Source organism: Tamandua tetradactyla, chromosome 5 (assembly GCF_023851605.1).
Source record: "Tamandua tetradactyla isolate mTamTet1 chromosome 5, mTamTet1.pri, whole genome shotgun sequence".
NCBI classification, from domain to species: Eukaryota; Metazoa; Chordata; class Mammalia; order Pilosa; family Myrmecophagidae; genus Tamandua; species Tamandua tetradactyla.
This window is the reverse complement of record NC_135331.1, coordinates 25,544,891-25,569,159: the sequence shown is the minus strand read 5'-3', so window position 1 is coordinate 25,569,159 and position 24,269 is coordinate 25,544,891. Positions and strand designations below refer to the sequence as shown.

The 24,269-nt window shown below is 58.1% G+C and overlaps 1 protein-coding gene and 1 long non-coding RNA gene across 4 annotated transcripts in view; one reads left to right on the top strand and one right to left on the bottom strand.

Annotated features, from left to right (window-relative positions):
• CABIN1 (calcineurin binding protein 1) overlaps positions 1 to 24,269 on the top strand; it is a 135,636-nt gene that overhangs the window by 65,131 nt on the left and 46,236 nt on the right. For 2 of the 3 annotated variants that reach the window (XM_077160198.1, XM_077160199.1), the window contains exons 24-28: positions 187 to 447; positions 2,216 to 2,367; positions 3,583 to 3,761; positions 16,193 to 16,375; positions 19,973 to 20,307. In XM_077160198.1, coding sequence (XP_077016313.1) covers positions 187 to 447; positions 2,216 to 2,367; positions 3,583 to 3,761; positions 16,193 to 16,375; positions 19,973 to 20,307 — 1,110 coding nt within the window. The remainder of the gene's footprint in view (positions 1 to 186; positions 448 to 2,215; positions 2,368 to 3,582; positions 3,762 to 16,192; positions 16,376 to 19,972; positions 20,308 to 24,269) is intronic. The other variant, XM_077160200.1, reaches the window with a different exon arrangement.
• On the bottom strand, positions 16,541 to 20,976 carry LOC143683819 (uncharacterized). Its single transcript, XR_013175672.1, has 3 exons — positions 20,937 to 20,976; positions 19,527 to 19,704; positions 16,541 to 17,213 (listed from the first exon to the last, which is right to left on the bottom strand). It is a non-coding gene; the product is annotated as an uncharacterized LOC143683819 (long non-coding RNA).

Genomic DNA, 24,269 nt, shown 5'->3' with positions numbered 1-24,269 from the left:
CAGCCCTCCTCGCCAGCACCTTTGAGAGAGGCCAGTAGAAACTTCTGTAGTTGCCTGAGTGTGTCCAACCCTCCAGGGGATGAGAAAGGAGGTGGTCTGAGGCGCCTCCAGCTCCCAGTGTCTGCAGCACTGAGCATCATGGGCTGAGCGGCTGGTGTGGTGCGTGAAGGGCGCATGTCCTTGCAGATGGAGGGCCGGCGCGACAGCATGCTGGAGACAGCCCGGCTCTGCTTCACCTCGGCGGCCCGCTGCGAGGGCGATGGTGATGAAGAGGAGTGGCTCATCCACTACATGCTGGGCAAGGTGGCCGAGAAGCAGCGACAGCCACCCACCATCTACCTGCAGCACTACCGGCAGGCCGCCCACTACCTGCATGAGGAAGCCGCTCGCTACCCCAAGAAGATCCACTACCACAACCCACCTGAGCTGGCCATGGAGGCCCTGGAGGTGGTGGCGGGGCCTGGGGAGGACGTGCAGGGTGGGAAGGGGCGCCGTGGGGCTGGGGTGAGGGTCCAGGTGGGTGGGGTGCGGGTGCCCAGAAGTGTGTTGCTCTCCCTGTCTTCTCCCCTTGGGGCAGTGCCCCCCAGCACCTCCAGCAGGTGCACCCTCTGTACTCAGCAGTTTTGGGTGCGGTTGAATTAAATGCCCGTACTGCTTGTCATGCACGTGCCTGCTTCCCTTTCGGGCAGGGCATCTTCTGCTCTTGCCTGTCCTGACCTGTGGCCTCCTGGTCCCAGGGCCCTGCCTCCTCGGCTGGCAAGAGGAGGGCAGCTGAGACCGGCGAGTGGCCCATCCCTGCATCCAGGTGGGACCTTTGCGCTGCCCAGGAGAAGAGCAGCACCTGGGCGTGCCCTGTAGCTGCCCTGTCTGTGGCAGGCACCTGTGACCAGCGAGTTTTGTGGGCGAGGACACCCAGTAAACAGAGCTCCTGGCCCACCCCGAGCCTTTTCACCCCAGCAGGCCATTTGGGGACTTGGGGTGGGATCTGCTGTTTGCCTCTTCTTTTTTTGCCTTTATCAGATGTTTTACTCTGATTTTATAATTAACCCATTCACACTTTGACAAAAGAAGACATTCAAACTATTCAGAAGGACAGGATGTAGATGAAGGCACCATGGACTCCTGCCCCTGGCCTTGGAGCCTCTAGTTTGGCTGGCCCTCTTTTATTTGACCAGCCCCTTTCCTTTTGTGGTTTTTGCCATGACAAGCGTGCAGGCCATGTGTGTCCTCATACAAGTGTCCTCTGGCCCTTCCATGAGTATTTCCAGGGCTCAAGGCCAAACTGTGGGGTGGCCAGCTCAGTTAACCTTGCGATCAGCTGCGTCTGGTTGCCCCATAAGGTTTTGCTGTTTTCTTTCAGCCACGCTCTGTGTTGTCCTTTTCATATCTGCCTGTCCAGAAGGCAAGTGAAAAGAAAGCTCACTTTAATGATTGCCCTTGTAAGAGAACCCGGGCCCAATGCCTCATGGGGTGCTTTGGGGCCACCCATCAGCTGTATAGCTTCCTGTTGGAGGCTCTCCCAGCAGCACCCCTAGTCAGCCTCAGGCCTTCCTTGTCACCGTTCTGTCTGGCCTTCCACTCAAGGCAATGCACCTGTCCTCACAGGGACTGTCCCTCTGGGGGGCCACTTGCTGAGTCCCCAGCAGGATTGTAGTGGCCAGGCCAGACCCCTGGCAATGGCCTTTCCACTGGGTGCGGGCCATGCCTGCTTCCCTGTGGGCAGCCCTGGATTCCAGGCCCCAAGGGCACCGTAGCCTTAGGAAACCCAGCAGCCTCAGTCAGCCCTCCTTGAGTCCCCGTTCCACCTCTGGCCTCTGCTGCTGCTGCCTGGTGGAAGTGGTAGCAGCATGATGGGACCCTTGGGCCTGGGGGCTTCCGTACGAGGCCTTGCGGCCTCAGACACATAGCCTGCCAAGCTCCGTTTTCATGGGGGCCGGAGAGGCACAAAGACGGCAGCAGTGTGTGCCATGGGGTAGAGGGATGCCCAGTGTGCAGAGCTGGGTGCTGTTAGTTCATCGTCACTGCGTGGCTTGTGGCAGGGTAAACTTTTAAAATGGTCCTTGATCATTTTAATGCTGGGAGCCTCAGTTATGGGCTGGTGGGTTTAAAGCTAACCAGAGGGCTGTGTGCAGCGGCCTCTCTCCCAGGGGGCCTGTACCTCTTGCATGAGCCTCAGTGACCATGCAGGCTGCTCACACCCAGTGCTGTTCTGCAGGTTTACTTCCGGCTCCACGCTTCCATCCTGAAGCTCTTGGGGAAACCCGAAGCCGGGGTTGGTGCCGAGGTCCTGGTCAGCTTCATGAAGGAGGCCGCAGAAGGACCCTTTGCCAGGGGCGAGGAGAAGAATTCCCCCAAAGCTTCGGAAAAGTAAGGTGCTCTCGGTGACCCCTGCAGCCTGTCCTGACTGCCCCTCCACCCCCACCCCTGACTATTTGCTGACCATGGGCAGTGTGAGTTGAGAGACTCACCTGCAAACCCCTGAGCCCCAGGTCAAGGTATTTGGTATTTTTGTTGAACATGGGGTGCGAATGTGCAGTCCCAGTCGACTCTTCCTGCAGCCAGACCCAGTGCTGCCGTCCTTGGGACAGGCCCCCCCCCCCCCCCCCCCCATGCAGAGCTCTAGAGGAAAGAGGTTGTCCGTTTGCAGAGTCCTCTCCCAAGACCTACTGCTCGCTCTCCGGGAAGCAGGGAGGGGCAAGGGAGGCACACTCCTCCTGCAGTGCTAGAGCTCAGGGCCTCCAGGACCCTGCAAGGTCCCCTCGGTGCACCTGGGACTGAACCCCAGGCCACTGAGGAGGGTGGGACCCCCACAACTGAGAAATACCCCATGGTGGTGCATTGTCTCTACTGTGCCCTGGCCCAGGTTGTCCCATCTCTGGGCCCTTGTCTTGCTGAGTGCCGGCAAGATCTGCATCCAGGCCTCATCCTTGAGGGCTGGCCTTCCCACTCCCATAAAGCTCACACTGTCTGGAAGACCCTCCTCCCCAGAGTGAGCCGCTGTCTCTGGTTTACTTTCTCAAGGCATTTTCTGTGCATTTGCACACACCTAGCACACATGCAGCTCCATGGAGCCTCTTTCCCTTATGAAGACGAACCACCGAAGGTGGTGTCCAATAGCACTTTCCCAGCTGCCCGTGGGGCCTGGTCATGGCCCATGACTCGCGTGTCCCCTTCCTTTTTGGTGGCCCCCCTTCTTGCATTCACCCCTATGAGCACATGGGGCCCCTTCTACCCTGTTGCCCAGCCAGGCTGCAGTGCCTGTCCTTGGCAGGTGCGTGTGTACCACCCAGAAACTTCCTCTGCCTTCCCAACGGGTCCAAGCCCGTTGGGCTGTGGGCTGTCCTACGGGGGTTTCCTGAACCCAGCACTCTACCCACTTTCCTGGAGATGCTGGTCAGGCTTGGACAGCCTCTGTCGGGTGGCGCATGTCCCCACCCGGGGCCCATGGGATGCTACCAGGGGCTCCTCCAGGGCACTGAGGTGTGTGTGGGATGGCGGGTCATGGGGAGCAGTGGCGGTGGCCTGAAAGGAGGAGCAGGTCTTGGGAGATGGGGTAGGGCGCTGACTGCCCTCTCTCTGCAGAGAGAAGGCCTGCCTGGTGGATGAGGACTCCCACTCTTCAGCTGGGACACTGCCGGGCCCCGGAGCCTCCCACCCCTCCTCCTCTGGCCCAGGTCTGACATCCCCACCCTACACAGCCACTCCGATTGACCACGATTACGTCAAATGTAAAAAACCCCACCAGCAGGCCACGCCGGACGGTACAGTCCCTGTTCTTCCCCCGCCACCCAGGGGGCCGCCGGTCCCGGGGAGGGCACCGCGGGCAACCAGCCGCTTTGCTTCGGCGAGGGCGGGTGCTGGGTCAGGGGCGTCACGGGCAATGCGGCAGCCGTCCCTTCACGCACGGGCTCACGGGGTCTGCTTTGGGACACGCCCGGCCGCCGCCTCTGCCTGTCCACGTGGGCGCCAGGTGGGGCCCCGCACCTGCCTCCACGGGAGGGTGGGTGGGCGGCTGTGTGGCCTCGCCTCTGGGTGCTAAGACTGGCACTGGCTCAGTGCTGTGCTGTGTTATGCGGGCGGTGGCTCCGTCCTGCCAGCTGGTGCTGAGGCCACCACTGGGGATCCACGCAGGTGTTTGGGGGTGCCCCACGTGGGACAGGGCAGGTGGCGGCCATCCACCCCCATCCTCCGCTAATACAAGGGGCTCGCATGCTGCCCTCACAGCTCAGTCTCCCCCAACCCCCATTGTGATGGGCTGGGCCGAAGGGTTGGTGGGCCGAGTGTGGTGGGCCTCAAGGGCCATTATGGGGAGCCCTCGGGAGGGATGACAGGCTGAGAGACCCTGGGGCACCCTCGCAGGCCATCCTGTCATCAGAGCCTCAGGAGCGGCCTGTTCATCCTTCCCTGCGGCAGTGCGGTGCCCCCGTAAGGGCCCCTAGAGGAAGGACTGCCCCTGGGAGCAAAGACGGGTGCAGGTGGGTGGGGGCCAGGCCTCCTTGGTGGTGGCAGCTTCACGTGCCTGCTGAGGCCCCCCCTCCCACCCCGGGCCTTTGCTCCTGAGCGCAGTCCCCTGAGGCTGAGAGCAGGTTCAGACCCCAGCTAGGGCAGAGTGCAGCATCTCTGGGGTGGGACTCATCCCTGTTTCAATAGCTCCTGAGCGCAGGGCAGGGTTCCAGCTGCCCCTTCTGGCTTCTCTTTGGATCTGCAGCGCGAGTGTGTGTGTGTGAGAGAGAGGCTGAGTCCGCGTGTGTGTGTGTTTGTCTCCATCGTTCCCTGGGTCATGGCCCCTCTCCTGTCGTCCTGGGGCCCCAGGACCTGCCCCAAGTGTGCGTTGGACACAAAGGGGCTGAGCCCTTACTTTCACACCCTCTGCTCCCCAAAAGTATGCTAAGTCAGGCCCTCTCTCTGCCCTGTAGTTAACGCAAGTTAAACAGTAAAACACCCTGTTCTCACCGTTTGCTCTTGAGAAAGTTGAGAATACGTTAGAAAAGAATCCCTGCTCTGGGAATTCACTTCTGCCAAGAGCTTCCAGGGAGATTTGGCACAATGCCACCCTTTTCAGGAGAGAGGGACATTGTCCACCTCTGCCCATGTGCTGTGCGCCTCCTGCCCTCCTGGGCTGGGAGACACCTGCACCCTCCTTGGCCCTGCATGCTCCAGCCCAGATCAGACCACAGAGCCTGTCCTGCCCCTACCCTGGGTCCCCTCAAGGAGCACATGGGAGGGAGGCAGGCGGCCTTGGGCAGGGGATGGCCTCAGGGCTATGCCGAGGCTGCTGCCCTCACATGCACATGACCCACTGCTGTGAGGGCCCCTGCATGGGGCACAGGAGTGGGGAGGTGAGCTGCCCAGCACCCATTCTGGGCACCAACTTCACGGTGACTCCTACAAGTTTGCAGAAGGAGTCATGCTGGTGAGTTGAAATATAATTTTAAGGGTTGCATATTTCTGAGTGGCTGGGGAGGCTGTGGGCCACATGTGCTTGCAGGACCATCCCCTCTTGTCCCCCAGTGAGCAGGGTCTGCAATGGGAAAACAACTGGGCCCTTGTTCTAGTTTGCAACCTGCTGGAATGTGGTATACCAGAAGCAGAATGGCTTTTAAAAAGGGAATTTATTAAGTTGCTAGTTTACAGATCTAAGGTCATGAAAATGTCCAAATTAAGACACCAATAAGAGGTTACCTTCACTCAAGAAATGAAGTTTAGGGTTCCTCTCTCAGCTTCACCACATGAAGGGCATGTGGCAAACAGCAACATTTGCTAGCTTTCTTTCTAGGCTTCTTGTTTCATGAAGCTCCCCTTGGGACATTTTCCTTCTTCACCTCCAAAGGTGTCTGGATGCGTGGGCTCTGAAGCTTTTTTAAAATGGTTCCCTCTTAAAGGACTCCAGTAAGTAATCCCACCTTGAATGGGTGGAGACACATCTCCATGGAAACCATCTAATCAGAAGTTACCACCCACAATTGTGTGGGTCACATCTCCATGGAAACCATAAAAAAAGCTCCCACCCAACAATATTGAGTAAGGATTAAAGGACATGGCTTTTCTGGGGTCCACCACAAATTCAAACTGGCACAGGCCCTAAAACAACCATGTCCTTAGAATGTTCCAGTGGCTTCTTTGAGCCAGTCCCCTTGCCTCTAACATGGGGGGAACCTTTTCCTCATGGGATGACCTGAGTCCTAAGTGAACATGCCTGCACCTCCTGAACAGAGCCCTCCAAGGCGTTGGGGAGAGCTGGAGGAGGAGCCATCAACCTCAGTTGCACCCCACTCTTTCCAGCCAGGGTGGGCCCTCTAAAGAGGCACACTCTGTGTAGTCTGGGGCCCCAGTGTGTTGTGGTTTTGTCCTCCCCCACAGAGCCTATCCTAGGCTGATTAACTGAACACTGGATGTGCCACCTTGGTGAGGGCCCAGCGAGCCAAGCCCAGGGACTTCCCTCGGCCCAGTTAGCACACGTGCACGGAAGCCACTCGCCACCTTCGCACAGTTCTTCTTCAAAACCAGAGCACACCTGATGTGGATTGTTTCTTGGTAGAAGATTTAGGAAAGGTTTCAGAAACCTTTCCAGGTGCAGTTAGGTAGCCTGACATGTGTGAGTCACCCCCCAGCCCCTGGTCCCATGGCCCAGGGATGAAGCTTCAGCCAATGCCAGCTCTGGTTAGGAGCCCATGGGCCGCTCAGATGACTGCGATGCCACTCAGTGGCCCTCTACTGAGCCAAGGGGGAAGGAGACGCTTGGACGCAGGGTCCGCAGAGGCCTGGTGGCCCCACCTGGCCGCTCCTCCCCAGCATGACAGACCTCTCCCTTACACCTTTCTCTTAGAATTTCCCAGCACTGCTGAAGTCTTAGTGTAGAAGCTTCTTCCTAACCAGGAAGACAGAGAACCCAAGGGGAACTCTGCAGCCTTAAAGGGGCTCCCAGAACATTCTCTTTACATGTGCTCAAGAAGAACATCGTGAGAGCTTTGCAAAAAATTGCTACCTTCTCCCCCACCGTGTGTGTCTGCATGTGTGTGAATGTGCGTGTGTGCGTGTGCACTTATTAGGCCCTGCCCCTGGGCTTGGGCAGGGTGCCTGCAGCATAGCAGCACTTTTCATCTCCATAGCCGCCCTGCGGGCTCAGCATCCCAGGTGGCAGCTGGGCCCCAAGGGAAGATGCGGACTCCTCCCAGGGGCCTGACCAGCGGCTTTGTGGGAGGGAGCTGAGTCCAGGCCGGCTGCTCTGAGAGCCCCTCTGCTCTTTGACAAAAGCCCTCTTCTGGTTGAGCAAGACCCTCCCTGGCTGCCCTCTTGCTCCAGGTCACTCGAGTGACCAAGGCCCTGCAGGCGGTGCCGAGCCTTGCCAGCCCATTCAGGTGCTCAGCCAGTTCTGGGCCAGGTGCAGGGTAGCAGGATCTTCCTGGAGCAGGCATGAGCCGGCCAGTCACAGAGCCCAGGGCTGGGCTGGGCTGGGCTGGCCAAGATTTGCGCCAGGGAGGAGAGGCTTGCTGGCCCAGAGAGCGGGCCTAGCGTTTTGGTGGGGCAGGAGACCTTTCCAAAGAGGCAGCATTTAGCAAAGTTCCCAGGGGATGTCTAGTTTATGGGGATGGAAGGGACAAGCCGAGGATCAGAACAGTGGGGGCCCAGGAGGCTCGTATCGTGGGGGCAAGTGCCACCTACACTGTCCCCTTCATGGCATGAGCACAGCCTGATGGGGAGCTCAGAGGCCGCCCTAGACCAGGTGCTGAGGTGAGGCCCTGGGGGCTTTCCTGCTGAGATGGGGGCCTGGCACTGAGCCCCCCTGTGTGACCATCCTCACCCCTGCCATGCTGTCATTGTCCTGCCGTGTCCCCTCTGTGCCATGTCCCATCCATGCCATGTCCTCTCTGTGCTATGTCCCATCTGTGCTGTGTCCCCTCTGCCATGTCCCATTCATGTTGTGTCCCTCTGTGCTGTGTCCCATCTATGCCGTGTCCCCGCTGTGCCATGTCCCGTCCATGCCGTGTCCAGTCTGTGCCGTGTCCCTTAGTGCTGTGTCCCCTCTGTGCCATGTCCCTCCGTGCCAGATCCCCTCTGTGCTTATCCCCACCTGCTCGCCCCTGCGGCCTCTGCCAGCATTGCCCGTGCTGCCCCTGCCCCAAACCCACTTGCTCTCCAGGCCTTGTCTTTCTGCTTGCCCCTGTCCTGGCTTGCTTGAGGGCACAGTGCAGCCCGCATGTCAGCCCCGCTCCGGCCTCCGCTGCCCCAGGACTCGGGCTCTTCCCCAGTCCGCTGGGCCTAGGACTGGCAGAGTGTGTTTGATGTGCTTGGCTTCTGCCACCGCCTGTCTCCTCGCTGCTGACTGGCAGGAACGGGGCGGCCTCCCTTCCACTGCCCACCCCCACCTGCCCATCAGGTTTCTTAACCCTTTCTCTCTGTTGCTTTGCTTGTTCTTGCTGTGTTCAAAAAGGCAGCTGATTCTATGATACAGATTATCTTTACGTGGACAAAGGCATAAAAGTGGATTGTACACAGGGCAGAGGTGAGGCGGGGCCTGTGTATGTCAGCAGTGTCCAGGCACGGAGGGTGTGGCTGCCGGACGGGCAGGAGGTCCTGGAAGGTGGTCCCATGCTCCCTGCCCCACCCTCCCTTCCTGAGGCCGATGTACGCACTGGGGAGGGGGTCCTGCAGAGACCTTCTCAAAGTGGGGCAGGCCTGGAGCACAGCTCAGATCGTGAACTTGTTCCCCACGGGGTGGGGATTGTGTGGTGGGGGAGGGAGGGGGTGGGCAGCCATTAGAGGGCAGAGCCAAGCACCTCCTTATTCTCTCTTCTGTTTTTACCTTATTTTTAAATCCTCTTTGGGCCATCGCTGGTTGTGGCATTTGTTATGCACTTACTGTTTGCTGGGCATGGAAAAGCATCAGGGGGAAGCACAGATGAGGGAGGGCTACTCCCTGCCTACCAGGTTGGGTTGGCATGTCTCTGGGTAGGGTCCCAGGGCAGAGGATGGCTCCAGAAGGTGTGCTTGAACCCAGGAAGGGAGCATGCATGGGGGTTGGTGTTGAGAGGACTCCCTGGAGGAGGCAGGCCTCCAAAGAGGCTTGCAGGGCCACCTTAGAGGAGGGCAGCAGGAGCAGAGATGTGGAGGGTGCTGAGGTGATGGACTAGGCAGAAGGGACCTCAGGGGCCAGAGCTTAGGAGGCTAGTGGGCCGAAGGGTGGAGCCCTCTCCTGAAGATGGGGGGAGCAAGTGCCCATAGTGGATCTCTCTCTGGCTCTGAACAAGGCAGCTTCTCCAGGTGTCCTCTGAGGAGCCTGCCAGGGACCCTCGTGGATAGCAATGGGGGCCGCCTCCTGAGCTTCCCTGAGGCCTTCCCGGCCAGCAGCTTGCCTGGCTCGGGGAACAGAGTGATCATGGCAAGGCTGAATCTGGGCATTACAGGCCTGGTGGGCAGTTCTGCTGCCTGACCACACAGGGTCATCTCTGGCCCACGGGCAAAAGCAGGATAGGGAACGCTGCCTGGCCTGCCTGCGGCCTCCTGAGTACCCTCTCTCCTGAGCCCCGGGATCACCAGGGAATCTATTCTTTTCTCCTCGGCCTGCAGGTGGCACCTCCGTCCCTCATGACCAGTCCCTCTCCAGCTAGATGGGTCCTTTTATGGTGTTCAGCAGTGACCGAGCAGGACAGGTTTTGTTCAGTTGAAAGATTTCTCGGAAGAGTGGTTCAGCCCACATTGACTGTTCTGTGAAGTCCGCTGTGTTCTGGTTGGGAGAGCGATGGGATTTTTTTCAGCCTCCATCAGTCAGAGCTGCTGCAGTTTCCGATGGCACAGCCACAAGTCTTTTTCCTCAAACTTTCCCTGAATGGAGCTGATGGAATAAATGGCTGTGAACAGTTTCTAGCCTTATTGCTGGGGCAAATGGAGACTTTTGATGATATTCTGTTCCTAAAAATCATACCAGGAACTTGCATCTTGTAAGAGCTGTCTAAGGCTGGCATAGAAATCCTGAGAATGTCTGATGCTTTGAGCTGAGTCAAATGCAACCAAATAAAAGGCTCAGAGTGCAGGCTCTGCCCTTACCCTCTAGAGAGACGGGGCCTGTATTGGTTTGCTAATGCTGTTGGAAAGAAATATACCGGAAATGGATTGACTTTTAAAAAGGGAATTTAATAAGTTTCAGGTTTACAGTTCTAAGGCCATAAATATGTCCAAACTAAGGCACTGACAAGAGGTCACTTTCACTCAAGAAAGGCTGATGCCGTCCAGAACACCTCTGTGATCTGGGAAGGCACGCGGCTGGTGGCTGCTGGTCCTTGTTCCTGGTTCCGTTGCTTCCAGCTTCTGATGCCAGTGGTTTCCTAAGTGTCTGTGGGTCTCCACTTAGTTCCTCCAGGATACTCCTCTGGGTTCTGACTTGTTAGCATCTCACAGGAAGGTACATGGCGATGTCTGCTGGGTCCTGCCCTTGTCTGGCATCTGCTCTCTCCGTCGGCACTCCAAGCATCTCCAGACGTTTGTGTCTGTCAGCTCTGAAGCAACTGTCCTCCAAGCATGTGCATCTGAGGTTTCTCCAAAATGTTTTCCTTTTTAAAGGATTCTAGTAACCTAATCAAGAGACACCTTGAAGGGTAGAGTCACATTTCCATCTAACCAAAAGGCCACACTCACAATTGAGCCTGCCTCATGTTGGAGATAATCTAATTAAAAGGGTCTCCACCTTATAATACTGAATCAGAATTAAAAGACATGCCTTTTCTGGTGTATACACTTTCACACTAGCACAGGGCCTTTCTGTTACTTGGCCAGAATCCTTTCTCTGTGCGCCCTGAGCCCTCATTCCTTCACAGCCGGCCCTGCCCCCACCCATCTCCCCCTGGGAATGGAGGTGGTAGTGCCTAGGAGCAGGCAGGCGGCACCAGCAGTTGGCTGCAGATGAATATCCCTGGAAGGACACAGAGGAGGGCCGTAGGACCCTGACACGTGGATGTGCACCATCAGAGCAACTGGCAGTGTGGGAATGAGATATTTATACTCGTGGCAGGATGAATGAGTAAGAACAGGTTTTGTCGGGGCAGGTTTTTAAAAGAGCATCGTGAGGCCTAGCCCCTTACCTGCTCACTTAGTGCCAGCCTCCTTTCTTGGTGGCCTTTGGCCAGTTCCTTACCGGGAACCAGCTCTTGGCTGCTGAGACCTGGGGCCGGGAGCCTAGGCTGGGGCATCCTACGACGAGAGTTTCCCTGGGAAGAGCCTCCCTGCCCAGCCCCGTGGGAGGTTTGGGTGCTGACGTGTGGGGTCGGCTATGGAGAAGAGACTTCCCATCCATCTCTCTGTCTGCCTCAAGACCAGGGGCCTGGGAACCCTCAGCCTGGTGGCTGGATGGTCCTGCCTCTGCCATCCCCGAATCTGGTCCTCCTCCACCGGGGCAGACCTAGGGGCCTCAGCCACAGGGCCTGGGTGGCGTTGCCTGCAGAGCACCAGCAGACTGGCTTGGTTCTTCTCCAAGCCCAGCACGGCCCAGGGCCTCTGGAATGCAGAGGAAACATCTCAGGCAATTGGCCCATGGAGTTCCCCAGAGTTGGATGGCAGCCCATTGGGACCTGGCCTCCAGACGAGGCGGGGGACACCCAGGGATAGCTTCACAAAGGAGGTGGGACTTGGGCCAGGCCTGGGAGCTCAGCTCCTGACAGCCTGGAATCTGTGATTTCCCCAGCTGGAGATCCCACGCACAGATTCCCCACCTCCATTCCCAGGGCCTGCTGGCAGCGGGGTGCTGTGTGAGGTGCTGGGAGTGACATGGTGTCTGAGCCAGGCCAAGGTCAACTGTCTAGGAGGTAGGCAGAGAGGGCTTGGTGGCGAGCAAGTCGCTGTGTACAGCCTGTGGCGATGGGTAGGGGCCTGGGGCTGACTTGCAGGTGAGCATGTGACCCTGCTGGCCCCAATGCTTTCCCTGCTCAGGCCCTTTCCTGGGGTGCCCAGTGACCTGCGAGATGACAGGCTGCAGAGACTTGCTGGGAACTGAGGAGAGGGCTGGCGGCAGCCCTCCTTTTCCTCTTGCCCACCCTGCACGGATAAATGGTCCAGCCTGCTCCCCAGGCCCCAGTATCTAAGGGACGGGGTGGATGAGTGGCCCTGTGTCCTCCAAGCGCTGCCTCTCACAGGCATTTGTGGACTGACTTCCTCCCTGTTTACCTCCCAACCCCTGAGCTGGTGCCCGGAAGCGTCTGTGTCCCACGCCCCGTGACGTTTACAGCTAGCCAATCCCAGTGGCAGCTTGTCATCCTACTTGGGAAGAGGGATTGGCCAGAACAGGAGAGGGGCTGAACGCCATCTGCCCAGCCAAAAGATTGTTCCTCATGAACGTTTTGTTCATCTTTTTGTCTCATGGACGCAAAAGAGACGAAAGCCAGTGTTCTTTCCTGCAACTTCTCAGTGTGGAGCTGTGGGCTCCTTCTTAGGAGCCGTGGCGGTCGCAGCCACAGAGCTCATCTGAAAGGCCTCAGGGCAGCTGCCGGCTACCAGCGGGCCCGTCCCCAGAGTGCAGAGCGCAGCCTTGCCTGGCTTACACCCTTCTTTTTACTAATGGGGTTAGGCTCCTGGCCTGTACACAGTGGACACACGGTCCCTCTCCTGGAGAGGGCATCAGCCCATGGGGACGGCATCCTTTATTTTCATGACCACGTCTGGGATTGCCCCCAGCTGTGAGATCGGCAAGGTCGTCCCCACTTGACTGACTGCTGGGCACTGCTGTAACTTTGCTGTCCAGCTGTGCAGCCATGACAGCTGAGCAAAGCGCCAGCCGAGAAGTGTGCCATGGCTTCGCTTTCAGGGGACTTATTAGACTGCCCGTGTGTGACCTTCCGACTTCTGGAGACACCAAGGCCTCTGGACTATTGTTCCAGCTCTTTGCAAGGGCTGGGATCTATGCTGCCAGGCATGACAGGCCGCTGGGCCTCACCCATGTGCACAGGCAGGCCCTGGGATGTGTCGGGGCAGGGGTAGGGGCAGTGACAACCATTATTCCCTGGTTGAACAGCACAAGGCCTAGGCAGCAAAACCACTCAGCCGAGGTTATCCAGTCCCTAGGTACACTTCTGGGGTTGGCAGGCGTGTCTGGGCCCCTGAGTACAGAGCTACCCCTGTTCCCTGTTGACCGCGAATGGGCTGGCTGTGGCAGTCCCCTCACTCTGAGTCACTGGGCTGGGACTTCCCACGGGGGCTGCAGGCCTGCCTGTCGCCCCTTCTGGTGCCCGTGGAGCTTTGGGACATAGCCTTGCGGGTCTGGGGTGAGCCCCTTGTCCCAAAGTGGAGGCAGAGGCCTGCACAGGCTGGTGAGCAGTCTCGCCATCTGCAGCCCCGTTTTGCCTTCTCTGTCAGCCAGCTGGTGATGGGGGCCCAGGGACCCACCTGAGCCGTGGAGGAGACTCGCCCATGGCCACCAGGCCCTGGCAGCAACACTCCAGAGGCAGCTCAGAGGAAGGGCTGTGGCAGCTCCCTGCATCCATGTGGCATCAGTGAAACCTTCTGCTCATTCAGGGCTGAGCCTGTAAAATTGGGTACATTAGGGGGAAGCAAGCCCAGCATAGTTGAATTTGAGCCAGTGCTTTGTGAACACTCAGTGTGCCCGTGTTTCAAGCACTTAGCTTCTTTACTCCTCAGAGTAGCGTTGCAGAGGAGGTCCTGTGTCCTCACAGTTTTACCCACAAGGGGATGGAAGTGTAAAGAAGCTTTGGCATTTGCACAGGTCCTCAGAGCTAGTAACAGAGGAATCTGCACTCAGGCAGCCTGATTGCCAGGGTCCAGGCTGCCAGCCTGGAGGGAAGAGGGAAGAGCAGTACGTTGTGCTGCCTTCCTAGAGAAGCGGCTGGTTTGCCCAGGGTTGGACCTGACTGGCCATGGTTGCCCTTTTCCCCACTTCCCCACTGTGGCCTGAGCCTCTGGGCGGTGGTCCGCAGTGCAGTCCATGGGAAGGGACTGAGGGCTTCCAGTCACTACTGCCCAGTGGCACAGGAGGAGCCTGTGGGGCCCTCCTAACCCCTGGTTCACGGAGCTTCACCTTCAGGTACTTCATCTTCAGGTACGTGCAGGTCAGGACAACCAGGTTGGGTTTTGATGGCTCCATTGTATCTCCACCACTGGTTTGTTGTTCACACCTCTTAGAGAAGGTAGTGGCTGCCCTAGGGTTTACAGAATGCCTCTGCAATCAGCTGCAGGCTGCCTGCACACTGATTGTACCACTCCACAAGCGGGAGAGCCCGTTTGCTGTGCTCTTCTTGTCATTCGTTTTACTTTTCATACTTGGTACAAACTCACAGTATATTGCTACTGTCTTTGCTTTAGACAGTCAATACTTGAGAGCAATTTTAAAAAAATGTCTTTTGTATGTACCATGAGTTTAACCATTACCAGGGTACTTCATTCTTTGTGTAGCTCCAACCTTGTGGGGTCTCATATTCTTTATACCTACAGAATTTCCTGAAAAAACTTCTGTTTTTGTTTTTCCTAGTTGTTGGGTGGTTTGCTGTCTTTCATTGTTTTGGGAAAGCTTCTTAGTTTTTATCTCTTGAAATATCTCTTCTCTCCTATTCTCTCACACTTCCTTCTGGAAGTCCAGCTTGTTGTGCCAGGTCATCTGGATGCTTTGTTCTGTATGCGCTTCTTAGGCTTTCCCTCTCAGTTTGGATCATTTCTATTGACCTATCTGCAAGTTCTGGTTTCCCCCAGCTGTGTCACGTGTACTGAGAAGCCTGACAGAGACAGTCTCCATCTCTATTACTGTTTTTTTTTGTTTGTTTCTAGCATTTTCATCCTACTCTTGCTTATAGTTTACATTCTTCTTCTGAAGATCTCCATTTATTCAGACATGTGGTCTGTATTTTCCACTAGAGACTTAAACATTATTAATCACAGCTGTGAATCATAGCTGTCAGGAGTTTTCAACATCTGGGTCATCTCTGAGTCTGGTTCTATTGGCAGTTTTGTCTCTTGAGAGTGGACTTTTTCTGCTGTCTGAATTCTCTGTCCTCCCCCCTTCTACCCCTCCCCCCTCCTCTCCCTCCCCTGCCCTCCGCTGTGTCTGTGTGTCTTGTAGTTTTTTTTATTGAATGCGAGGTATCCTGTGTGGGACAGAAGAGACTGAAATAAATAGTATTTATTTCCTCTCCTGCTTCTGGGCTGTTAAAATAGGACGTTGCATTGGGCTAGTCAGAAATTGTACTGGGTTGGGGCTGTGTCGTTGTTATGGTTCCCTTCACTGCCACAGAGTCCTCTCATGTCACCTTGTGCTTAGAGGGGGCTGGTTTGCCAGGAGGTTTTCCTGGCTCCAGCTCCTTCTTCCACTTTAGTCCTCTCATGTCACCTCGGTACGGGTCTCTGCTGTGCCTTCTCTGTGCCCTCGCCCTCTCCCTGGTGCAGACTGCTGTGCTTGTCTCTTGATGCTTGCCAGCCTGGGGTAGGGCTCAGGGCTGCTTCTGCCATCTCAGCCCAGCCTTGTCTTGGGCAGGCTTTACATCCCTGTCTCTCTGGGATGGGGCCTTCCCATGTGGGACACGTCTGATGCCTGTGCCCATGATGTTTTACTGCCCCTCCCGCAAGGGTGTGTCCTCTTTCCTCAGTGCAGTGGTCCTTGTGGTGTATGACTCTGTTCCTTAGAGGCCAGCCGGGAGGGGGCCCTGCCTCTCCTCCAGCAGTGGCTTGTGGCCCCAGATGCCTTTCTCTGGCCTGTACCCTGCCCTGCCCCTCTCCTTTCTCTTGAACCACATGCTGGTGTCCCGGGAGAGGAGCCGACAAGTGGCCAAGCTCCCAGAAGCTCTGCTCTTGTCCAGACCCACGGCTGCCAGCCACTGGTGGGGCCTCTTTGCTGGGTTCTTTCCACTTTGGTTTTGTACATCTGTGTTCCCTGTACAGTGTGGTTTCCACAGCACGTCTCCTCCCGGCCCCCCTTGGCTGTGGTGGAGTGCCAACCCATGGAACAGCAGATGCTGCAGACAGGGTTTTGAGAGCCAGTTGTTAGATCTTCACCACTGCCTGGAGTGGGGCCGGGGGTCGCAGGAAAGAGCTTGGCAGCGCCCCAGGAAGGCTTTCCGTGGACATGGGTACCCTGGTGATGGCCCAGTGGCCTGCAGGGTGGGCCGACCCCACAGGGTCAGTGGCTGTGCCCTGGGAGGCCTGCCATGCTGGAGGTGGCTGGGTTCACACAGCCGCCCTCTCTCTCTCCCTCCCCTTGTGCCAGAGCGCAGTCAGGACAGCACGGCCGTGGCGCTCTCTGACTCCAGCTCCACGCAGGATCTCTTCCCCGAGCCCGCCGGCTCGCTGGAGGCCTCCCGGAGGCCCTACACTGAGAAGAGGCCACCCGGACCCAGTTCCCAGACAGGGCCGCCCACTAAGGACCCGCTGGGGGCCGCAGATGAAGGAGGTAAGAGCGCCTAGCTGGGTGGGTCACCAGTACTCCTGGCACCCAAGAGGCTCTCTCCCCAGGCCCTACCGCTCCTCCAGGGGCGAGGGGTAAACGAGGCAGCTGTGGAGGTGCATGTAGCCAGCGTCAGGGGGGGGTGGGGGGGGGTGACACGCCTGTCACAGCAGCATGCCGTAGTGTTTTCTTAATAAGCAGTTAAGAGTGTGGGTCCCGGATGTCACAAAGGGGCTTTCTGTTTTGTCTGAATCACACCAGGCCTTTAGGACAGTCTCCTTTTTGAACTGGGGAGGAAGACTTCTCTGACCCTTGGATATGTCCAGTCCCTTGGGGTCCCCAGGCCTCTTCCTGGCACTCAGTGGCAGAGCCCCTGTCTTGGTGGCTTGGCTGGCCGGCTTGCTGTGGTGTGGGCACCTTCCCGCTTGTTTGATGGTCGCGTGGCCCCGGCCCCAGCCCCAGCCCATCGGTACTCTTCCCCTGGGACAGGAGGCCTGTCTCCCTCTCACCCCCAACCCAGGTGCCTCTCGGGGCGGAGGGGGTCAGCTGGGCCTGAAGACCCCAAGGGTAGGATCGAGGTCCAGGAGCCCCTCATAGGCCTGGAGCCCCAGGATGGGGAGGCCCCTGCATGCTCTCTGCTTCCCACCAGCGTCCCTCTTGGTGGGGACAGGCTCCCCATCAGGGTCAGCTGAGGGCTGTGGAGTGAGGCTACCACACTGCTTACTCACCGGCCATCCTGGGCTGTCAGAAGCGTGTGTAACACGTTTCCAGAAGCTGGGAAGAAGATAATCTGTGCTCCAATACTTATGTTTGTGTCCAGCCTTACAGATAAGACGTTTTTTTCCTGTTGGAGAGAGCAAGGCCCAGAATGTGTGCTGTGTCAGCTGCCCTGTGCTGCTTCATGTCCTCACGGGCCTCTCTCCACCGTGAGGCTGGCTGGGGTGGCAGGGGTTGGGGGGGTGGGTTCTGAGCCAGGAGCAGCTGCCTGCTGCCTTGGTGGCCTTGAAACCAAGGGTCTCGCCTCACAGACGGTCCTAGCCGTGAGCCTGGTCTTTCTGGTGACACGGTGCTGAGATGGGTGAGCATGTGTCGGGAATGGGGGTTCTGAGCCCGGAGACGATGGAGAGCGGCCCCCTCAGGTACTGTGCGGGTGCCCTTAGCACATCCTACACTCCCCTCCTGGGGCAAGGTCATGGGGCTCAGGCCCCCCTCGTGTCTTTCACGTTCATTTGCTGAGCTACAGGGACCAGAGCCCAGAGCCTTTGCCAGCCACTGGGTGCTGTGAGGTGCAGCCCACCTGCCTTGGGACCCAGGGGGAGACCAAGTGGTGCCTTGTCCCACAGCACCAACTGCTCGCCTGTCGGGGGGCCCCAGGTATCCCAGGGTACCTGGCTGTGGCAGGGGGCCTGGCAGCCACAGTGCTCTGCTTCCCCAGGGCTCGCCTCCCCACCCAGTTTCTGTCTTCCTCCCTTTCTGTTCCTCATCCTGGGGCCAAGAAAGGCACTTTCCACCAGGGTGACTGTCACAGCTGCCCTAAGCTCACCTTTATATCTGGGGCCAGAGCTTCAGACACATGGATAAAGTGTGAAGGCAGCAATAGTAAAGATGGATTTTTTTTTAATAGCAAAACACAACCTTTTCCTTGTTCTGCTAACTCTTTCTTCCCTGGCTCACCCACACACTGTTGTTTCGAGGTGCAGTGAGACCCAAAGGCATGGTGGCAGGCTGTGGGGTCCGTGCAGGGGCTGGGTAGAGGCGGAGTAGGCTGTCCTGCCCCCAGAGCAGGCCCTCCACACAGAGGCCGAGTTAGGCCTGGGGCCCAAGCAGCTGCCACCTGCCGCCCGGCCTGTGTGGGCAGCACTGGCCCTGGGCTCTGGTCTCAGCCCATTTGGTTTGGATAAGAGGCTTTTGGAAATCAAGAGGGGGAGACTTTGGAGGTCTTTTAGCCTGGGCCTCTGCCTTCAGCCTCCCCGACCTGCGCCTTGCAGCCCCCCCGGCAGCAGGGGTCCTGCCCAGTGTTCCCACCTGGGTCAGACCTGGGCACCAGTGGGGGTGGCACGTGAAGCCCCCAGCATGTGTTCCAGCCTTTCCTTCTGCTGCAGACCTGGGGGTGAGCCGGGGGCCTAGGAGGCCCCATCCCTGTTGGGCCTCTTTGGGCCACCAGACCCTGGAGCACCCAAGTTTTCAGCTGAGACTGGGCTGCTCTTTTCTCCCCTGCCTTTGGGTACTCGGGCATTTGTCCTTAGCTCTCTGAGGGTTGGTCCGTGAGCCGTCCCTCCTTTCTGTGAGCATGTGGCTTCGTGGTCTTACCTGGACCCTGGGGGGCCTTGCCTCCCTCTGCTCTCCATGTCCTGGTGCCTGGCCATGTCTATGGGGCCACATTTGAAATGTGCCTTTGAACTGACTGTGCCAGAAACTTGGTCTGCCTTGAGTCAGGCGACAGCCCCCCATCAAAAGGGCCCAGCCACTGCTGCCAGGTGGGCATGGCTGCGCGTGGGTGCTAACAGCTTCCGAAGGTTTTGGGAGAGGAGAGTGTGGTGTGGAAATGGCCGGGACCTGCTGTGATTCCTTCACTCAGCCAGGCTCCAACAGCAGGAGGGCCAGGCCCATGCTGGGCTCTGGGCAGAGGGGCATGGGCAGGAACCCATGGACACAGTGTGTGGGCCTGGAAGATGGGGGGCTGCAGGGGGTTGGGTCCAGGAGGGCACTAGAGGGGCCACTGGTGGCCCCATGGGCCCCACTCATCAGCCTGGCTTGGTCTTGCAGCCGGGGGGGGGGCAGGCAGTGAGTGTTTAGAAGGGCAGTGCAGGCAGCTTTGACATGTACCTGAGAGCTGCACAATCATGCTGGGACTCGGCTTGAGGGGAGCTAGGAGCCCGGGCCCTTCCCACCCAGCCCCTGCCCCACGGTCCAGGTGTCTCCTGGCTGCTGCCCAGTAGGGAAGGGTGCCAGGGCTGAGGGCAGCCTGGGGCTTGGCCCACAGAACCAACCGGCTTCAGAATTGGTGGTGCTGGGCTCTCTGGCCCCTCCTGGCAGTCTGGACACATGTGCCAGCCCCCATGTGCCAGGGACGTGGGTCAGACACTCCCTGCCCCCTGCCTGCCCCCCAGGGTCCTGGGCCAGTTCTCCGGCCTCCATCTGCCAGCCTGGTTCTTACCCCATGGCTGACCTTGTGGTCCTGGTGGCTCTCAGGCAGAGCTGGGTTTGCTGGGGGCTGACCTGCTGGAGGAGCAGGTATGGTCACCTGGCAGCCCTTCACGCTGGGTCCGTTTCGGTGCTGGGGTGGTGGTGACACCTTCCCGCTATGGGTGGCTTTCCGCGGTCCCTGCACTGGCCTGGGGGGTAGGACAGCTGTGTGAGGCCACTCAGAGGGGATGGTTGAGACTGGAGAGGGGGACCTGGAGCCCAGGCCACCACTACTGCAGGGCCCCTCTGCCCTTGCCAGCGGGACCTTGTGCCATCTTCCAGGAGAGGAACTTGGGATTCCCCAGGCCTTAGTCAGTGGAGGCAGAGCCCATCTATACCTGCTCCTTCGTCCCTAGGGGTGACCTCCACAAGGATGGGCCTGAAACCAGGCTGACCCCTTCTTCTCCTTCCCAACAGTTGGAAGAACGGAAGAGTCCTTGGAGAGCACAGAGGGACTCCAGGCAGCAGAGCCAGGCTGCCAGAAGCCTGCGGCGGATCCCCCAGCCTCTGCCTGTACACCGGCCAAGCCCCCAGCACCTACCCCCTCACCGTGGGACGGAAGGAAGCGAGGGGAGGCGGCGGGGGAGCCCACAACATTTCCCCTGGGGCTGCCAGCCGATGCCGAGGGGCAGCGCCAGTTCCTCACCGAGCAGTGCATTGCCTCCTTCCACCTGTGCCTCAGCCGCTTCCCCCAGCACTATAAGAGCCTCTACCGGCTGGCCTTCCTCTACACCTACAGCAAGACCCACCAGGTGAGTGGGCCGCACAGGCCAGAGGGCAGCACGAAGGGCACAGTCAGCCTTAGAGGGCTGGGGTGGGGGGTCCAGAGCAGGCCAGCTGTCCGGGTGAGAGCAGCAGGGATGGAGAAGGAGTGGGTGGGGGGAGGTGCAGGCAAGGCTGGCTTCTGGGCACGGAACACAGGCAGAGGCAGGGCATGCAGGCATGCTGACTGCCCACCACCTCTTGGGACTGAGCCCCTCTCCCCACCTCTCAACCATCACCCTCAGCAGAGTCCCAGAGCCCCTGGTTCCTCTGCACCCCATGGCACTGCCTGCCCCTGGCCCCACCCCTTCTCCCCACCTCTCTGCCTGGACCTTGCCCCTCGAGTGCCACTGCCGGAGACACCTTCCCAGCCTCTGCCACCAGAATCGGATACTGGCAGCACCAGCTCTTTGTGGAGAGCAGGCAGTGTTGCAATTCTTCACAGATGTGTCTCAGGGTTCTGAGCCCCAGGCCGCTGGGCCCTGTCCCCAACCTCTATGGCCAGTGAGCACTTGTGAGGGAGTGTGGCAGAGCGTGGCAGGGACTGTGGCAGAAAATGGCAAAGAGCGTGGTAGGGAGTGTGGCAGGGAGTGTGGCTGATTGAGGCTCATCCGCTCACCCCTCATGTGCCAGGAGGTCTCTGCTCAGGTGCTCTGTTCTAAGGGGGACAAATTAAGGAACAAGTGAGTGAGCCAACAAAGTACATCCCATTGTGACAAATGCCACAGAGAACGCTGGTGGTTGGGGGCGGGGGGTGGCTACTGTGGGCCCGAGAAGCACTTCTCTGCTAAGACCTACAGACCGGAGTGAGGAGGGAGCAGACCCAGATGTGGCGAGCTCCTGGCAAGCTGGCATGCTGGGCGTGGAGATCCGGCTGCCACATCCGTACCCAGAACCTTCCCTGTGAACATGGCAAGGGGTAATTCCAAATAGAAGAAAGCGGGTGGAGCCCACCCCACCTGCTCTTGTCAGGGGTCCTGGGCAGAGTGGGTTATAAGACATTCCTGGAGCCAAAAAATCCTGAGAAAGAATGAAGTTGGAGTTCTCACACTTCCCAGTTTCTAAACTTACTGTGAAGTTACAGTAATCAAAGCGGGGTGGAACTGGAATGAGGACAGACATATAGAGACTGATGTAATAGAGCTGAGAGTCTAGCTGCTTTCTGGCGAGCATGCCAAGTTCATCCAGTGGGGAGAGAACAGTCTCCTCAACCAGTGCTGCTGGGACAGTGGAAATACACATGCAGGGGGTGGAGTTGGAGGCCTTCCTCACACCCCATAGAGAGGTTAACTAGAGCCGGCCGACTGCGTCAATGTGAGAGCTAAAGCTACAGAACTCTTAGAAGAAAACTCCGGGTGAATTTTGGTGATCTCGGATTAGGCAGTAGATTCCTAGACTTTACACCCATAGCACAGGCAAGAAAAGAAAGATCAATGGGCATCAAATGAACAACTTCTGTGCTTCGAAGCACACCCCAGGAGGGCGAAGAGGCCACCCACAGGAGGGGAAAAGTGAGTGAAGGTCACATATCTGGTAGGGACTTGTACCTGGAAAACAAAAGAGGACTCTTACAAACTAACGTACACGCCAGCTGAAGACTGGGCGAAGGGCATGCTGAGAAGGCTTGTGGGTGACCCCCACGCGCGTGAAAAGATGTTGAGCCCCTTGCATTAGGGATGTACCTCAGAACCGCAATGTGCTGCCTCGCCCTGCCTGCTGGTGGCCCTGACTGGAAAGTTAGACGGCTAACGTGTTGTCTGGGATGCGGGGAAAGTGGGGCCCTTGCAGGCTGCGGTGGGTGTGCAAAAGGCCCAGCAAACAGTTGGGCAGTTCCTCAAAAGATTCAGCATAGACCTACTCCATGATCCAGGAACCGCACAGAAGTTTGCACTCACGTATTCAGCATAGCATAACTCACAGCAGCCAAAAGGTGGCAGCGACCTGAGCATCCTTCTGCTGATGGATGGAGAGGCTAAATGGGGTGTACCCGTGGTCCTCCCAGGCTGCCTGATGTTGGGGAGAAAGAGCACTAGGACCTGCGGGGTGGGACATGGACAGGCCCCTGCGAGCTGGCTCCAGGTCACTTCCAGTGCCTGTGAGGCGGGGTGGCCGGTCCCCTTCCACCATCAGGGCATGAGACTCAGAGGACACGGAGGCCCGTCGTAAACCCCGTGGTGAGGCTGTGGTGGCACCTGGACCCTTACCTTTCCCCTCCAGGCGTGGGGACAGAGGCTTCTGACGCTGAGCAGGGGCAGGAGTCCAGCCTCTGTGTGGTGCGCCATAGCTGAAGGCATGCCAGGACGTTGTGCTGATGTAGAATATGTTTACTGAAGGCCCCCTGCAAGCTGACCTGGTGTGAGAAGCAGGAGCCAGCAGGGGCAGAGCAGACCCTCCACCCTTGTGGGCCTGCAGGCCAGCACGGCAGCCGGAATGGGGCATCTGGCACTCCACAAGGAGGGTGAGGACTGGGGAGGGCCTTGATATGGAAGGGGGCTCAGGGGACAGCCCCTGCTGTGGGCTCTGCCACACCCCCACCCCCTGGCTCTTGAGGGCAGGCCCGGGCCCCTGTGGTTGCCCTGGAGCAGCTCTAACACGACTGGCACGGCAACGCCCCGGTGGTCCCGGGAGGTGGGGAAGGGGCCCCCTCTGCACCCACCCCTCACTGCTGTCCCGCTGGAACCTTAGCTCGCACCTCCCAAGGCTCCTTGGCTGCCTTGGCCCGTCAGCTTAAGCAGGGAGGCAGCCTTTGTCATGCGCCCCCAGGAACCCAGGTCACTGTGCTATCATGGGCCCACCTCCCCCTGGGCTGTCCCCACGGTGGGAGGGGCTGCCTAGCTACCTGTTCCCGCAAACCCCATTTTTTTTAACATTTTTTTATTGTGGAATATAACATATATATATATGTTATATATATATATAACATATATATATATATATAATAATGATGATTTTCAAAGTACCCTCCCAGCAAGAAGCTACAGAACAGATTTCCACAGTTTCAGGTTTTTCCTTCTAGCTTCTCCAAGACACTGGAGACTAAAAGAAGTATCAGTACAATGATTCAGCAGTCATGCTCATTTGTTAAACCCTACCTTCTCTGTATAACTCCACCATCACCTATGGTCTTTCTATCCCTCTCCTTAGGGGTGTTTGGGCTATGCCCATTCTAACTTTTTCATGTTGGAGGGGGCTGTCACTAATATGGGGTAGGGAGATGGAACTATCTGATGTTCTGGAGAGGCTGGGCCCTCTGCATTTCAGGACTTATCTGGTCCAGGGGCCCATCTGGAGGTTTTAGGTTTCTGCAAAGTTACCTTAGTGCATGGAACCCTTGTGGAATCTTATATATTCCCCTAGGTCTTCTTTAGGGTTAATGGGAGTGATGATGGTTGAGGTGTATCAAACCCCACTTTAGGGCCCAGCACCTGTTCTAGGAGTGGGTTTGAGCAGGGCCGTGCCACCGTGTGGTCTCAGGGTGGGTGGGGGGCTGTGACCTTTAACTTCAGTGTCCGCTGTGCTGTGGTGAGACCCTGGGCCAGGGGCCCCTCCCCTCCCCATCAAGCTGTGAGCCCAGCTCCCCAACGTGTGCCACATGTACTCACATGTGGACCCGCGAACAGGGAGTGTCCTGCAGGTTAAAGGGAAGGCCTCTGGGGAGGGCGTCCAGGGGCTGCTGTGGTCTGTGCTCCATGAGGGATCCTGACAGTCTGCATACGTGCATCCTGGGGCTTGCCGGCCAAGCAGGGTTCCTCCTGCCATCTCTGTTCCCCAGCCCCAGAAATGGTGCTGTGCCAGGGTCTCCCTGAGACGCTTGTCTACAGCAGGGCCCACCTGCCGGGTCTCACTGAGGTTTACTTGTGTGGTTTGCAAGGTGACAACTCGCTGCTTTCTCAGTTAAGACTCCTGATTATGCCCTGTCCATGTCAGTCTGCCATGCGCTGCTGTGCATGTG